The following is a 17,588-nucleotide window of genomic DNA, read 5'->3' on the forward strand; positions in this document are numbered from 1 at the left end:
TCTCAGCCTAGAAGCATTGAAAAGCGCTGATAATGTGTTTAGCATATGAATGCAATCACTTTTTTGTTGTTTAGATTTTGTACAATTCTTTGGTGTTCTCATTTTTTGAAAAAAAATTAATGGAGCAATTGAATGAACAGATACAATAGAACAGACTCTAAGATGTGGTTAACAGATGAAATTGCTTCAGAAATTATGTGTATGGACTAAAGTCTACCCAGAGAAGGACAAGACAAGGGGCTTTTCCACTCACATATCTAGGGCAGTCAAGGAATTGAGGGGCCAAAGGAGGCTTTAGTACACTGTAAACACATCCACACCCTGCTAGCACCCGTGCTGATAAGGAACCAGGATGAAGCAGCATGAACCACGGGGCAAGCCCATGCACCATAGTCAAACACACACACCCACAAGCAAACCATTCGAGGCTGGGGAACACTGGCCAAACTGCACCACAGTGAGGCAAAGGAAAGGTGAGTGATGAAGACATCATATCCTGTTGCTTTGTAGATTATGCATGGGACAAGCAGGGTGAGCTGCTGGAGCTCAGTTTGAGCAGAGGGAAGGGAAATGCAGGAGGCTGAGCATTTTCTTATAGCATTTTTTTTTCTCTTGTGAAACCCCCTTTTTTCTCCTCTATAACAAGTGCATTTTATGAGGAAATAATTTAAGACCTGTATGACATGGGTGGCTTATAATCCTTAGGTTTAATAGAAACAGGCTTCCTAGTTTCAGCAAGTAAACACACTAGGAGTTAAAGTTTATACCATTCCACCTGTTTGAAAGTAACAAAAAGCTGTTTTATTCCAGAATGCCTTCTCTGGAAGACGTTGAGAAAGTGCTTTTCATTTATTAAACATTGGTTTGGATAACATGATGCTACAAAGGTAATTTTATTGTTAATTTTCAAGCCTTAAAAAGATGGCACAATGGATGGTTCTAACCAGGGCAACTGACATTTGCATGATAATTTATAATGCATAAGTGACTTGATTAACATTTTCATATTTTATCCCAAATGCTGACATGGGTTTACTATGCTCATACAAACTGTTAAAATGAATTTGGATAATTAAATTCCCAAACCGATTTTTAAAGATACTGTATATAAATATTAGAACACAAACTGGCTTGATAGTTATTTAAATTTCTCCTTTGCTTAGTGCCACACAGAGGGTTATTCTCTGATGAGTGGGAAGCTCAAGGCAGGTTCAAGGCCACACAAGCTAGTATAACTATCACCTTCCTGTCTATACTTGGAGCATATATAAACTAGAGTTCCTTGCTTAAGTGAGACTGATATCTTAGAATTAGTTGAACCCCCAGTAAACACGTGGGAAGAAAAGGAGGATAAAAGCAATATGAAGCTATACTCATCAGCATTATGCTTGTACATTTCAGTGAATCTCTGTGATGATGTTATGATCACTATTTTTATTGTAACTGCATTGTATGCTTAATGAAGAATTATATAGGTACATTAAAGTGGTACTAATTGATGTGAATATTTAGAAAATTAGGTCCTGTATTTATGTCTCCTTTTCAAAGAGAAAACATAATCCACACAGAAGTCCAGTTCCTAACTTACTTTGCCGGGAGACAATATTGCCAGCCTAGACCAGCACTGAACAGAAAAAATTCTTAAGCACATGTACCCAATTGTTATTAGTACTTTTCTTGAGAATTAGGACTCTGATTTTCTACTTTATATATACTTCTATATTGTTGAAAAAACTGTTTTACAATGGGCATGTCTTACTTAAAAAATGAAGTTGAACTGAGTGGTTGCCTTTGATTAATTTAAAATTGTTGAAATCAATTTTCTATTTTTTATTACCCTTTGTATCCATAGGATCTGCAGAGGGCAGAGGAGAGGACAAGGAGGTAAGGCAGACTCAGTCTGAATAACGGCTCAATAAGTGACTCTCTCTGAGTCTCTGCTTTTTGCTCTACACCTACAGGGTTAATAATCCCCATTTACTAGGACGGATGTCAGGATTCCATTGCCCATGTGAAAGCTCCTTCAACTCAATAAAGTTGATTTCCTTCCTTCCTGCAATGTTCTAACACCATTTAAACATAGCATAAATTATGACTGAGATTTAAAATGGAACAAATATTCCTACATACATTAGTCTCAGTGGGGATTCTACAGAAGTGCTCAGAACCACACTTTTGCAGCTAAAAGGCAGCTCCAGACAGGAAGTTTTCATTGGAGAGGAGAAAAGATTCTGGAAGGCTGCTTTAGGCACTTTTACAAGCTATAGTCCTATTCCAGGAAGGCTCCACGCAAAGAGGTTAGGGACAAGGTCACCCCTGCTCAACTCACCAGTGATTTTTGAGCCAGTGGGCAAGCAAAGCAAGACACTGTGGGGACAGAAGTCAGCGGGAGTTGCTAGGAGGTGCTTTCTGAGTGCATAAAGTCACTCTTTGCAGCATAAACTTGCTGCCATTAGGGGATAATAATCTGCCATATCTGGTCTTCCTCTGCATCCCAAACATGCAGTGAGGAAACAAACAGACAATCTACTATATATATACAATATGCATATGTATATACATATGCTAGTTTTCAATTTGTTTAAATTGATTACCACCCAATACTTGTGACCACAGTTGGTACCAATGTAGAGTCAATTTACATTCCGCACCTGACTTCAATGACTCACCAAACTGGTTAGTCCTGCAGTGTCTCAGGGTTCGGACAGTGTCTGCGATCATATGCTGTAAGGTAGAACAGGAAACACATCAATGGAAGGGTCGCTGACGGTGTTACTGAAGAAGCAGTGCCTGCTAGGATGGAAGGATGATCTAGCACTCTTGGCTGTAAACAGAAGAACTGTATTTGGAGCTGGACATAGCTTTGATTCTATGGAGCTTGGATTATCAAAAAATACTTAGTCCTTGTCTGCAAAAACAGTAGCACCAGACCGGGTGAGGTGGCTCACACCTGTAATCCCAGCACTTTGGGAGGTGGGCGGATCACGAAGTCAGGAGTTCGAGACCAGCCTGGCCAACATGGAGAAACCCCATCTCTACTAAAAATACAAAAAAATAAGCCGGGGGTGGTAGCAGGTGCTTGTAATCCCAGCTACTCAGGAGGCTGAGACAGGAGAATCGCTTGAACCTGGGAGGCGGAGGTGCAGTGAGCCGAGATCACACCACTACACTCCAGCCTGGGTTACAGAGTGAGACTCCATCTCAAAAACAAACAAACAAAAAACAGTAGCACCCAACCCGGGTTGCACAGGTTCTTACTGAGCCATGAGAAAATACACTGTAGAGAAGTACAGCCACCCCCGCCCTCCGCCCACACCCCACCCCGGCCCCAATCATCCTGTTCACATTTGCGCATGTTGTTTCACTTCAGGGTATGTGTCACCTCCTCTCCAAGAAGCCTTTCTGAGATGTCCCTCCTGGACTTAGAGGCTCCAATCTCAACATTTCCACTGCTCTTTGTACAGCACCTACTGGCTTTGTGTCATTGTCATTGCTGTTGAACTTTTCTCCTCCTCTAGACCAGGTACCACCAGAGGGCTCTGCATGTGCAGAGCCTACTGTGTCAGACACATTGACTTACACATACGTGCTGAATGGAGGTAGGAATTTTTGTAGATTCAAAGGTTCAAGTATCTTAAATTGTAACTGGAAATGAGATACTTATAAAAGATGAACATTTTCTAAAACATTAACATCTTTTCTTTTTTGAGATGGAGTCTTGCTCTGTCGCCCAGGCTGGAGTGCAGTGGTGTGATCTCAGCTCACTGCAACCTCTGCCTCACAGGTTCAAGCAATTCTCCTGCCTCAGCCTCCTGAGTAGCTGGGATTACTGGCATATGCCATCACGCCCGGCTAATATTGGCTAATTTTTGTATTTTTAGTAGAGACGGGGTTTCACCATGTTGGCTAGGCTGGTCTTGAACTCCTGACCTCAGGTAATCCACCCAAATTGGCCTCCCAAAATGCTGAGATTACAGGTGTGAGCCACTGCGGCCGGCCGACATCAACATCTTTAGAGACCATTTTCTGTTCGTAGTTTATAGTCATGTACAGTCTTCAATATTCTAATTTAATTTCTTTCCTTGAAGTCCTCACTGATTTCCAGGCAAAAGTCTTTTTTTTTTTTTTTTTTTTTTGAGACGGAGTCTCACTCTGTCACCCAGGCTGAAGTGCAATGACACGATCTTGGCTCACTGCACCCTCTACCTCCCAGGTTCAAGGGATTCTCCTGCCTCAGCCTCCTGAGTAGCTGGGATTACAGAGGCACACCACCACAGCCAGCTAATGTTTATATTTTTAGTAGAGACGGGGTTTCACCATGTTGGTCAGGCTGGTCTTGAACTCCTGACCTCGGGATCCACCCACCTCGGCCTCCCAAAATGCTGGGATTACAGGCATGAGCCACCCTGCTTGGCGGGCAAAAGTCTTCTTAAATGTATAGCTGCTTTGGACAAGATCCCATCATCTTATACTTGTGTACCTGCAAGAGTCTTCTAGCTGTCTCTACCACTTTTAGTTTTTCATGTTGAAGGAAGTGGCATTTTGGAAGCATATACATATATGCTATAGGAAGAACTAGAGTGCAGGATGGTCTCTTCCAAAATGCTATGTTAGCTGGCTTAATTACCAGAATAATCTCTAAATACTATTGTCATCATGTTCTAGTTCTCCTGAGAATCAACAGTAGCTCTCTACTTTGTTTCATATCACAATACAAACATCATCCTATTATTCAAGAATTCATATCATTATCTGGTCCTCCAAAGTGGGTCAACATCTTTCATGTCCCGACTATACACACTGAGCACAGAATCACCATATACAGCAAACCCTCAATGAATTATTTCTGAAAGAATATTCAACACTAACAAATGTTCTTAAAATTCAGAACTACAGAAAAATTATTTGAATATGCCCTACTGATTGAATTGTTGTCATAACCATATTTCTAATGCACTTCTATTCAATAGTGGAAAATTGAATAGGACAGTGATTATTGCAGTAGCTCAAGCTGCATTTGTAAAGGAAATGAGACCTGACTCATGTCTGTGCATGTATTGTTCGGTTTCCTTCCCCAAATTTTACCACTTTTCCCAGGTCAGTTTTCTCATTTTAAGCTCTGGCGTCACATTGATTTCTCTCATATGCCATTTGCATAGCTTGTGCAAGGCTCAAACTGATGTAAGGCTCGGTACCGGGTGTGGCATTGAAATCTGAGTTCTGGTCTTCATCTTTAGGCTTTCTAAGGGGGAGGGGGTAGACAGGGTAAAAGATGATGCCCTTAACATCGAGGGATAAAGAGAAGAAAAGAAACCATTTGCTTCTTCTTATGAAACAGTTTGAGATGAAAACATTTCCAGTTGCTGAGGCAGCAAGGAATGTAGCATAAAGAACAGAAATCTCATTAGATCTGATGAGGGCTTCTGGATTTTCATGGGGTCTGACTCAATGTGTTGGACTGCATCAGCCAGATAAAGATAATACACTGAATTATCTGTTAACTGGCTTAAGTTAATATCCATCATGAGGAATTGACTTCTCACAAGTTAATTCACTTAGGTTCTATTGGTTCATTATTGTGAAAGACGATCCTGTTTTAGCTTTAGAGAAACCCAGTCCTTTGCTAAGAAACATTCCTTGAAAATAGTGTTTCTCCTAGAAAGGTCAGTCTCATTCTCTAGCATCCAAATGTAACACAGGGCTATATATGACAAAACTCCTTTTTGTCCTGGACACAGTTTTATCCTGTCTACTCTGTAAGGAGGGGTCAGCATGAGGCGTGCTGTGGACCAGGAGCTCACTGGTCCCGTGGGCGGAGCCTGCCCTCTAAGGAAATGATGAACCCATGCCTGCCTGACAGGCTTGCATGTGCACTATGTGCCTGTTGTGTGCATGCTGAACTGCACCCATTTCTTCACTGTTTTATAAAATAAAATTTCTCTTTAGGAATTTAAAATATTATTTATGCCATGCTATTCCCTTAAACTTTCTCAAAGAATTAAGGGTATGATGATTGACCCTAATAGAAGTCATATCATTTAGACCTCCTTTGTTTCCAGCTCTATGGTTAGTTGGCAGTCTTGGCATATTTGAGAGCTGGCATTAAGAGGCTTCTGCTGGATTACTGGAGACAGCAGGGGAAGGCCACAGACGCTGGTTAGAAGGAAGGTGGGAACAAGCTTTCCACAGCTTGTTCCCATTTGTGACTTTACGGACTTGTTCAGGTTTTTTATCATCTTGTCACTTTGGTGGCACTATCTGAGGGGGAAAATGACATAATGAACTTAACAAATTCACTGGTTCACTTTAAGGAGGTCAACCTCATGTCTGCCCTCAACAACAGGCAACAGCCAGCTGATAGAGTACAGTTGTTCTCCCACGGCCCCTTGGTCTAGTCAGGGGAAAGGATTGCTCAGCCTTTCCAGGGAATTCCACTTGGTGTGACACACCTCCTCCTACATCTTCACAGATGCTCCACAAAGCTCATGTATTGTTCTTAGGGAGATGTGCTGGCCAGGAAGCCAAGTAAATATTGACCGAAGGCTTCATATTCCCGCAATTGTTTCATTAATCCCAAACGCCAGGAATTAACCTGCTTAGAGGCAAGAATTCTAGTGCCTGCAGCCTTTCATTGTTAGTAAGTGCCCTGTGATCTTCAGAATACCACACAGCAACACAAAATACATACAAAAAAAATAACACTTTATCCATTTCTGGCTCTGTTGGTTTGACTGTAGCATCTAAAATAACTGAGCTCTGATTCCAGAACACTTACTGCAGAGACAGACTTGAAAGTGTATTGACATACCACTTAGAAAAGCACTAGCCATCCAGTGATTGTCTTCAGTGTGGTTAAAATGGAGATAAAGCAAGATATTCCAAGACTGTATTTTATATTCCAGATGCTTGGGTTTTGGAGGTTGTATAAGAGCCGACTACATTGTTTCCAAGCTGCCTCACCCTACATGTGGGGAGTTGGCTGGGTGAGCAGAGCAATGTAGTTCTGAGGCAAAGGTCAGGTGCCAAGCCTCAGCGGGACTCATCAGTCCCTACTGTTCTTTGATCATGGTCTGTGGTCCCTGCCTCACTTAACCTCCTCTCAAGTGCTGACTCAGTCTCACAGGGAATCAGGGTCAGTTTCTGCAAGGGTTCACACAAATCCATCACCATTACTGAAAAGGTCACTCAAAGGTCAGGATCTGTGGAGCAGTGTTACTACTATCGTCTTTAACCATGAAGGACAGTTTATGACACTAAAGTTCATCTGTCAGATAAATCCATTCCTCTGGCAGTCAATGGGTCTCTTTGGAGTACTTCTATTTTACAGTTGCTCAGTTCTAATGGGTAACCCCTCCTTTGCTTAAGGGCAAGTCAGAAAGGCTTGGAGGAGCCCACCGTTTTACAAAACACCTGGGAATGTCCTGGAAATCATTCAGGAAGCGGTGTTTCAGAAACATTTAGAGAGGATTGCCCTGGGAACCTCTTGCTGGAGGAGGGAGGGTACTTTGCCTGAGCTGCTCTGGCCATGGTGCTCAGGGGTGGCACCCTTTGTCAATAGGCTGACAAAGGGGTGGTCCTTCCTTTCACACAAGACCCTGCAAATTCCAGCCTCACATTTAAGCTTGGAGTCCTGAGAGACAAACATATATCCCCAGGAGAGGAACTTTCTCCCTCTGCGCCTTGAAAGCGTGTAGGCTGAGACACTGAGAGATGCCTGTAAAGCAATAAAACATAATCTCCTGAGTGTGGATTCCTCCTGACAACAGCCTTACAGTTTTAGCTCTGGTTCGATCATAGACCCTCAATTCTTCATCTTATGATATTCCATTTTTAAAAACAAAAAGCAGATTTTCATATTTGGTTCACAAAAACCTTGCTAACATACTTGTTGTTAATTGGAATGCATTTTGTTGGCAGTGTACAACATGCAGCAAATAAGCTCCTTGAATTCGCCACACATCCAATGGAGAAAAGTACTACAACTATTTGTTTCCTAGAGCAGGAAAGAAAAGCATACATTTCTGTTACTGTAAAAAAGGGAGAAGTAACGAAATTTACATACCAGCTTTTCAAAATTGACAAGATTATCCAAAAATGTTTTATTTCCTTCATGAATAAATGTTACATCTGAAAATTAAAAACAAAAAGATGCATGTATCATTAGGAATGGATCATGAGTCAGGGCTGAAGAGGTCTAGGTACAATGCAACTTATTCATTTTTCTTAAACATTAGGGATCATTCCATGCACTTGGAGAGGCAATTTGAAATTGGATTTATGTGTTATTTGATGTAAAAGTGCATAATTTATGTGTGTGTGTATATGTGTGTATGGAAAAACAGTGTAATCTTACTGAAAGTATATATTTTGCACTCATAATGAAGTGTTTGACTTCAATCTGCTTAATATAAACTAAAGCTAGTCTATAACTTAATTATTCCATTATGTGTTTAGGTCAGAAGACTGAGCAGAAAAGGACTGAATACCCAGAAACAACAGGATTTTAGTAATTATGTGTTTGCTTTTCACAAATCCCTGGCAAAGTGTATGGGACCTGCTTTACTTAAAACAACTAGTTAAGATTTAGATTTAGATGTTTAAATTTAAATTTTTGGTTCCCAAAGTTGATGTCTGATTGTGTACCAGGAGTAAGTGAGGAAAGAGGCAGGCTTGAAAATGTCAAGATATCTGGCCCCATTCGACTAGTAGAAAGCAAGCATCACTGACGGAAATAAAAGGAGGAAAGTACAATGAAAAAGTGCATTTTCAGAGGAAGAGAAAGTTAAATTTGATTTGAGGCTCACTGCATTTAAGATGACTGAGGATATTCATTAAATATCTCCTGTTGGCTGCAGTAAACTAAAGAGTGATTCCTCGAGACATATAGATTTGGAAATCAGTTACATTAAATAAAGGTAGCAACTGAAGCTCTGAGAGTGGATGACTTAGCCACAATCGGATCAGAGGGTGGATGACTGAGCATCAGGGAATCCTCACAGACAAACATCACAAAAAGAAATATACTATAATTTAAAGCACGTGCAAATAATCATGTTATATTTCAGACATGGAGAACCAACCAAATAAAAACAGCCTTCAAAAATCTTGTAAAAATAACCTGATAGAAAAGAGGGGGAAAGAATGTCTTAAAAACTCCTGTAAATAGAAAAAGAATGTATTTGCTTTTAATCAAGACTTTTATTCTGCTGGTCCCTAAGGGGTAATTATGAGATAGGTGCTCCTAAAACCTGCTACCAAAATACTGGGCTACAAAGCTTTTACTGTCACCAGGAGGTGACACTAGTTACACAGTTACAGCACACACTGATGCAACCCTTTCCTCAAGGCATTATACACAGCTTCCAATGTGGACTGCAATGTTTTCATAAGCTTCTTTTCCTTTTTTTTTTTTTTTTTTTTTTTTTTTGCTTGTAAACTGATGTCCTAGTAGGAAAACGGTTCACAACTCATTACACAGTCTCCTGACAAACTTTCTGGTTATTTTATTATCTTTTGAAATTTTGCTTTCAGAAAATTACAAGCTTTCATTCTGTGACACAGTATTTAGAAAAGAGAACACAGGTTTTACCTTTTCTGTGTAGCAAATGCAAACCTGTGCACACTCTGTCCACATTAAACACCACCTGAAGGACTGACCTCTACTAACTCTCCAAGAATTCCAGATTCCAAACACCGTCTCAGAGTGGCTTAGTCCATTTTCCCTGCATTACAGGTTTATCTCTCACCTGCCCCTCACCCCTCTTCCTAGGGATGATGAGGAGGGCAGTGGCAATAATGACATCTTACATTTATTAACAGTGTTAGACATGGCTCTAAAGAGCTTTAGCTGCATTAACGCATAAGGTAAGTTCTAGGAGGTAAGCCTGTGAAGAAACTAACGCCCCAAGGACGTCTATGGCCAATTCATGCTCACAGCTACAAGTGTCAGAGCCAGGATTCAAACAAAGGGAGGCTGGCTCCCCCTCACCACTGCGCCTCTCCAGGCACCTCAAGTGGAAAGGACTTGGCTTTTCTTGCTATCAGGTGCAGTCAACCTGCTCAATTTACAACATATCAGCTGCCCCTGCAACAGTGAAAGTGCTTCCCTCCTCACTCCCTCCAGGCAGTCCCTTCTGACTTCAATCTCTCCTCTTCCTGGGTAGTCCCTCTCCCTCTTAGCTCTTAGTAGAGTGCGTGGAGGCTCTGTTGAGGGGCCAGGGCCTGTCAGGCTGGGACTGTCTAAGCATAAGGCAGGGAAGGTGCCAAGGGTGCTGACCAGGTGAGAGAGGAGAGAGGCTGGAAGGGGTTGCAGCCTGGGAGAAAGGGAAGAGTTCAACTGGCTACAGGTTTCGATGCAATTGAATGGCAGGTGCATGACACGGAAGGTAAGAGAGAGAAACAAATGAGAGGTTGGGCTGAAAAATCTAGGATGTCAGAATTTAAGTCATGGGACAAGAAGCAGTTTTGGGGTATGAGAAATCAGCAACTGCCAAGCCTCTTTCACCTGGAGACACCTGAACACACCCCAAACATCTGAACTAGAACTGCTCCATGAAATGACTTTGAAGAGATGGCAAGTGGAAGAGGAGGAAGAAACATTCAAGAGTCCCAACATTCCTTTCCTTCAGAGACCCGCACAAATCTGCAACAATAAACTCCACTCTAAGACACATACACGAAACCCACCACAGGGACCCCAGTTTATCCTCAAACAACGAGATGATTCACTCCATCTCCAAAAATAGCACACGATATATGACTCCTTAGATCCTTAGCTCAGCTGGATCTTCTCCCCAGCACTTAGTGCTTCCCATTTGTCCCTTTCTGACCAAGAGTCCACACCACGGTAAGGGGAAAGTACATCAAAAGGCAAGACATTCAAATAAGAGAGAGGAAGACTCAGGGCTAGAAGGATTCTCAGGTAATCCACTTACTTGATAATCTGCAGGCTTATTGGGAACTGAATTTCAAAAAATGCAGCACAGGGGGCCTAATCCTTCCTAAACACCAAGGAGTTCAATTTGGTCCCATTTTTCTAATTAAAAGCTACTCAAAGTAGGAGGCACAATAGAGGAGGGGAAAAAGAGCTTTCACTAAAAACTAAGTTGGTTGTTCTAAAATAGTTCATTGCAACCTTAAATTATATGATTAAAAAAGCCTAAGAATTAATGTTGTATATTTTTGCCAAAATGTCTCATCTTAGGCATAATATACATTTTTTATGTTTTCATCACATTTTCCTTGGAAATTATTTCAGACACAAACACTAACTTTAAATACCATGAAGTACTAATACTACATGTTTTTATAATAACGAAAAATTAGAGAAAGGAAAACTAAGTGCTTATTGAAATTCAAGGAAACTTCTAATAAGAAAATAACAAATGTTTATTTCTTATTCTTTTGAAATGAGTAAATGTGTTTTCAGTAGAAAAAGGGAAATTTGTCTTGCTGCCAACAGAGGTCTCGATAAACTCAGCAGAGCAGAAAATTGCATCCAAGCTAAAATGTAAGTGTGAGACACTTGACTGCATTAAATATTTTGGGGGAAAACCACTAATACATGGCAGAAGGCTCTGTTCATATCTAATGAAGTATTAAAGAAATATTGTCAACTAATTTCTCATTACCTTAAAAGTATGTATTGTTTCAAAATTTTTTCTTCCTACAATCAATTCCTTTCCTACATCTGTCCTACTTTCTATTGTCTTTATTTGTGTCTAAATGACCCTAAGTGTTACTTCCCACCTGCCCCCTCCCACCCTCTAATTGAAGGTGTTTTATTCCACAAATAAAAAGCACAGACCTGAATACACTTCTCTTAAAAGCAAATAAATATGAAGAGTCAAATAAACTTTTAAATTATTATTTGGGCACCGCAGTGTCTCTTTCACGCATTTGTATTTAACAGAATCTTTTCAGCTTGGATGAAGCATCTGTGCATATCTATCTCCATTGTCCTAATATTATATTCTTGTTTCATAGAGATTCTTGCTTCATGTTCGATGAAGGAAGCCTCAGTGAGTAGCTACAGGATGTAGAGCAACTCATAATAATTTTCCAAGCTCTGGCTGTTCTTGAGAGAAGCTGAAGAGGAAATGTCAGCTTTATGGGGTAGGCGAAGGGCATAGCGGGTGGTGGCAATGGGAGGAAGTGGAGAATGAGGATAGCCAGGCCAACCAGCAGTCCAGTTCCCAAATAGCTCATTTCCAGAATCACATGCATGGGTCCAGCCATTGGAGCCTGGCTCAGCATAAGTTACAAGCCTCTGAAGAGAAGAGGCTGGATGAAAGAGTATTCCTACAAAACCCCTCGAAGGAATCAAAATATGGCCACGGATAATGCCCAAACCCTTTCCCTGGAAAGTATACAGGTAAAGATTTACACTGAATGTCAGGGATATACACCAGATTAAAAAGAGTTTCCTTTTATTAATCCCCTCAGTTTCAAAGCAAGATCACTGAGATCTCATCAATAAATTTAACATGTTTCATGATGAATTATTTGGTGCTTAGTGGAGCGTGGTCAGTGGAGTAACTTGCAGCTATCAAAAACTTGCCCAACTCAATTCCACTGCTGAAAAAAGGAAGTACATTTCTCCATCAACACTTTTCAAATGCTATATTGCTTGTATTGACCAAAGGTACTTCTCATACAACAGCAAATTGTGGACTGCATCTCTTAAGTTTAGGTTGCAAAAATAGAACATGATTGATCACCATTTGGGTTCTTTATGCCAGCCTTATTCTTGGTTGAATTCAGTGGATAGTTAGCTCAAAGAAAATAATACAGGGCTTAGAAGTAGAGTAAAAGAAAAACACAAACGTTTCCAGTGCCCAGTTTTGAGTCAAGTGAAAACGCTTTGGTGTTTGCTCAGACACAGTTATGTATTCTAGGTATCTCAAAGATAATCAGCTCTTTGAAAAATAATCACAAGGAAATATAATTAGGTCTGAATGTCAAAATAACTGTAAAGAGACAAACTGAGAGTCCCTTTTTTGCCCTCAATAGTTAGAGTAATACATTTCTGGAAGATGAAATTACATGGCATAAAAGATAGAAAATCATTACCTTTAAGCAATAAGGGCATGAAAGGGATTTTTGGTGGCTTCATCTTTTTGAATGCATCTCTGTAGGCTTTGTGATTTAGGGAAGGATCCTGCCGAACCAAGCAGATTACAAAGAGAAGGAAAAATCAATGTGCTATAGAAACAATTCTAAATCCACTTTTGCTATACAGTTTGAACACGACTTAGATATAGAGAGATTCCTCCTAAGAACAAAGTAGATAAAGGTTTCCTAGGAGAATAAACTCACTAAATTAGGGCTGGAAATCTAGGCAATGAATGAAACTCAAGTATATTGGTTTACAATAAAGGGAAATGACCACAAATGGGAGACATCTTTTGATTGCCCTATTATTTTCCTCAAAGAGCTCCTTTAAGTACAGTTTCCTCTGCATAATATATATCATGAGTTAACCCAAAGTCTCTTGTTAGATACACTACCAAGAAAATCTGTCCTTGTAACACACACAGACAATGCAGAGAAAACAAGTGAATACTGTTTTATTGTACTCTAAAAAGAAACTATAATTTAAAAAAATCTCAGTCTGAGAAATTGTAAAAAGGAGAAAAGGGCAAAAGAATAATGCATGAGACACTAATTGCATGCTAAATTAGTTATACTGATTAATTTTGCAGGCTTTGAAATGGACTATACTTAAAAGCCTGCCTTCTGAAAAATCACACTAAAAAGATTATTTTCACTACCTTTTTAGAAGGAGAGGAAGAAGCATTAACTGTCAACTTGCTTCCCTCCATAAGAAGCAAAACTACAGTTTCATAAACAAGTAAACTAGTCCAGGTAGGCTACCTGACACGGTAGAGTACAAACACCAACCACTGTAATGTAGAAAGAAACTAGACCCTAGTGATTATTTTGACCAATAAGTCCCCTTTGGCTCAACTACTTACTGTTAAACTTTCAAGTTCAGAGAAAAGTTTCTTAAACTTCCCAGGGATTTTCTAAAAAACAAACACAAACAAAAAACAGAAGGTCACAGAAGATGGTTATTTTCAGAGGCGCTGAAGGGAGTTTTCATTACGTTATTTGTGTCACACTTCTGAACATAAATACCTCTATCATCTGTTCTACCCTGATTGCTTCTCATTATACAATTTTCATCATCCCTTTAATGTGATCTTCCTTAGGAATGATGCTTAAAACAGCGTAAAATAACAGCCACATGATTGAGGAATCTAGTTGGTTAGACATTCACATACTGGTGGTCCATTTAATAAAAACTTAGATTTCAGTTCCATACCCTACCTTTGACAAATGCTCTCATCTTCTTAATAGTCTTCCTGAGTGGGAAATAATTATGTTGGCTGACATTTTTAGCATAAATGATGTAATTTTATTTCACAGCATTGGGCTAAATAGCGAAGGGCCAGGAAGACCTTAAGTGATGAAGCCTGTACTTTAATGAGTGGAATCACTGAACTGAGGAGCTCAACCATAACACGTACCATGCTAAGTGACAGGGGATGAAAGCATAGGCCATCCTCCCAAATAAAAATTCAGACCTAAGGAAGAAGGGCCTGGAATGTTCCAGCCTGCCTTTAACATGGCTAAGTAAAAAATTGGGTGCCTTTCAATATTGACTTAGTAATATTTGTGGTAAACAGCACACATTTAAAGGCAGCCTGAGTTTGACCTCTGACTCTGCCCTTTCTAGCTATGTGGTTTGGTGTGAGTCAGCAAGCTCTGGGATCTGTTTCTTCAGCTGAAGATGTAGAAACCACTCATGAAAAGTACACGGTCCTTGGCTGGTGCTTAACAAATGCCAGCTATTAACACTAACAACAAAGCTTAAGAAGATATTTCTGGGATTTTCAGTTTCTTTCTTTTTTGTGTGTGTGAGGCGGAGTCTCACTCTGTCGCCCAGGCTGGAGTGCAGTGGCCGGATCTCAGCTCACTGCAAGCTCCACCTCCCAGGTTTACGCCATTCTCCTGCCTCAGCCTCCCGAGTAGCTGGGACTACAGGTGCCGCCACCACGCCCGGCTAGTTTTTTGTATTTTTTAGTAGAGATGGGGTTTCACCGTGTTAGCCAGGATGGTCTCGATCTCCTGACCTCGTGATCCGCCCGTCTCGGCCTCCCAAAGTGCTGGGATTACAGGCTTGAGCCACCGTGCCCGGCCAGGGATTTTCGATTTCTAAAAGGAATCAAAACAATGAGACAACTCCTACAATAATTAGACTTTTATATTATTTAGAAATAGATTTTTTCAATGTGATAATTTTGGATCTGGACTCAGTTTATCACAGCAAACAGGTAGTTTAATCTGTTTGGAAACTACACACACACCCCCGCAACGAACAGAGGACAAATTAAATGAGAAGATACAAAATAGAGATATTTGCAACTGATTCCAGTCTTTCTTCTGAGCTGCCTACCTTAGTCTGTGGGACATCCCTCACAAATGTCCCAGTGGCACCTCAAATTCAACACGTCCGAAGTCAAACTAAGTGATCTACTTCCAGAGGTCAGCCATGGAACAAATCTAGCCATGAGCTACTTTTAGGACGTCAAGTTTTATTGGATTGCTGCCACGCCCCTTCATTCATGCACATGCTACAGCTGCTGTTTCACTTCAGTGGCCGAGTTGAGCAGCTGCAACTGAGACCATGTGGCCTGCACAGCCTAAACATTTTTCCTCGCTGGCCCTTTACCAAAGCAGTTTACTGACCTCTGATCTATTTCTTTAAACCTACTTCTTTTCCTGTATTATCTATTTGGGAAGTGTGATCACTTTCCATTCACCCAGTCACCAGACCTGGAGATCCTGTAGTCACCTCTGCCTGAGATACCCATCCCCACACTCCAGTAACTCCCAGCTGGACCTGGAAGGTGCTGCAGCTTGAGGCTTCTCATTCGAATTTTCTCAGCTACCCAGAGGCAGAATGAGTCCCTCCTCTTGCTCTGCCCTGGTCCAAGACTTCTGTCACTGCAGGCACGCTCAGTTCTCATGTAGCCATCCCCTGTCTGCCATGGCACTGATGCACTGCCCTGCACGTAGCAGGCAGTCAATGTGCAGATTAAACATAAGCTGGTTGAATCTAATTGAGTTATTTCTCCTCTCAGTGTTTTCAAATCAGTTTCATTCAAGGTTTAATTCAAATTTGCTCCCCACTGACCCTTGCCAGCCATTTGTTTTCCTCCTCCTCTAATGAATCGTGGCATCTGTCACCTATCTCTTTCATCTTGCTTTGTGTGTGAAGGTCTTGTTTGCTGAAGCAGAGCAGGCAGGGCTTTCATTTCTTTTCTTTTGGGCCCTTTTAAGGAACACTGACTCTGACCCTTGGGTCAGCACAGTGCATTCCTTCAGGGTATGATCCCTGACTGAAAGAAAGCAAATCCACAGGTTGCCCAAAGACCTATTCTGAGAAAAAGATAGCTGGCCTATCAGCTTTTCTCTTGTAGGAGTTTGAGTAGGGAACCATGAAGAGAATGGCACAGTCAGTGATAGGAACTAAATCTGAGAGGACTGTGAGGGAGGCTGAGGAGACCACAGTGAGCCACGTGCAGGCTAGAGGCAGAGGCATCATGCTTAAAGAGCAATGATGAAATGGTACTAGGGAGGTAGTCAGGAAGGAAGGAAAGGAGAGCGAAAGAAACAAAAGCCCAAGGAAGGAAGGTGAGGGGACCATGAGTGAGGCAGAGCCCTATGCCTGTGTCTGGCTAAGTTTAGGGGCTCCCCAGTTTCAGGTCTTCCCACATGAATGTCGCAGTCCACACATCAGACCTGTGTGAACTTGAATGGGCCTCTGCATCTCAGAACCCAAACAGCCTTCAGCGTGCAGAGCCAGGATGTGGGAGGTCTGAAACTTTAGAACGTTTTATGGATCCTCTTTAAGAAAAAGAATATAAAATTACTTTGCTTTCGCAAATTTTACAAAAATATGCATCATCCATGTGAACACATTGGCAGGGGCCCTGCAAGTGAGAGACCTTGAAGCTTAAACTCGTTAGCATCACAGCAAACGCACTTCTGAGCAGGGATGCTGCCAGGACCAGCCTGGAACGGGAACTGCACTATCAGGCAGGACAGAGGAGAAGACTAATTCTAGCTGGGGAGCATGTTACCATTTTTATATAGTTCGGACACATTATACAACCATATAAAGACCATCTGATCAAAAAGATCCCTACCACCTTGACACATGACTTTTAAACATTTTTAGTTTAGTAGTACTTATCTCATTTAATCCATGTAAATCACTTTATTTCCATTTTATGTGTCCCCCACCATGGGACTCCAAGGCTCACCTCCCAGGTCTGTGACAGTCGACTGACAGAAGCAGTGTTGAGACCCATCACGATGGCAAAGAAAGAATTCAGGTTTCTCTGGGCTTTGCAGCTATAAAATAAAAGAGAGTAGAGGATACTTTGAGGAAACATTCTTTCCCCAGATAATCACAAAAGATAAAGCTGAAAAGACTCTCCTAGGCCACAGAGCTCAGGAATTCTGCTCTACGGCCTATGTACCCCTTACTGCCCTTCAGCTGTCTCTAATGCCAAAGA

At 41.2% G+C, this 17,588-nt stretch overlaps 1 protein-coding gene and 1 long non-coding RNA gene across 2 annotated transcripts in view; one reads left to right on the forward strand and one right to left on the reverse strand.

The window, feature by feature from the left end:
• The window catches only part of RAPGEF5 (Rap guanine nucleotide exchange factor 5), a 246,904-nt gene that overhangs the window by 3,072 nt on the left and 226,244 nt on the right, over nt 1-17,588 (reverse strand). The window contains exons 21-25 of the mRNA XM_030933057.1: nt 17,334-17,424; nt 13,977-14,027; nt 13,072-13,159; nt 8,063-8,127; nt 2,670-2,724 (exon numbers count right to left, since the gene is read on the reverse strand). Of these exons, the coding sequence (XP_030788917.1) occupies nt 2,670-2,724; nt 8,063-8,127; nt 13,072-13,159; nt 13,977-14,027; nt 17,334-17,424 (350 nt within the window). The remainder of the gene's footprint in view (nt 1-2,669; nt 2,725-8,062; nt 8,128-13,071; nt 13,160-13,976; nt 14,028-17,333; nt 17,425-17,588) is intronic.
• Nucleotides 354-9,376, forward strand: LOC115898345. The gene is made up of 4 exons (XR_004058066.1): nt 354-473; nt 811-887; nt 1,853-1,884; nt 8,455-9,376. It is a non-coding gene; the product is annotated as an uncharacterized LOC115898345 (long non-coding RNA).

Source organism: Rhinopithecus roxellana, chromosome 6 (assembly GCF_007565055.1).
Source record: "Rhinopithecus roxellana isolate Shanxi Qingling chromosome 6, ASM756505v1, whole genome shotgun sequence".
Classification (NCBI taxonomy): Eukaryota; Metazoa; Chordata; class Mammalia; order Primates; family Cercopithecidae; genus Rhinopithecus; species Rhinopithecus roxellana.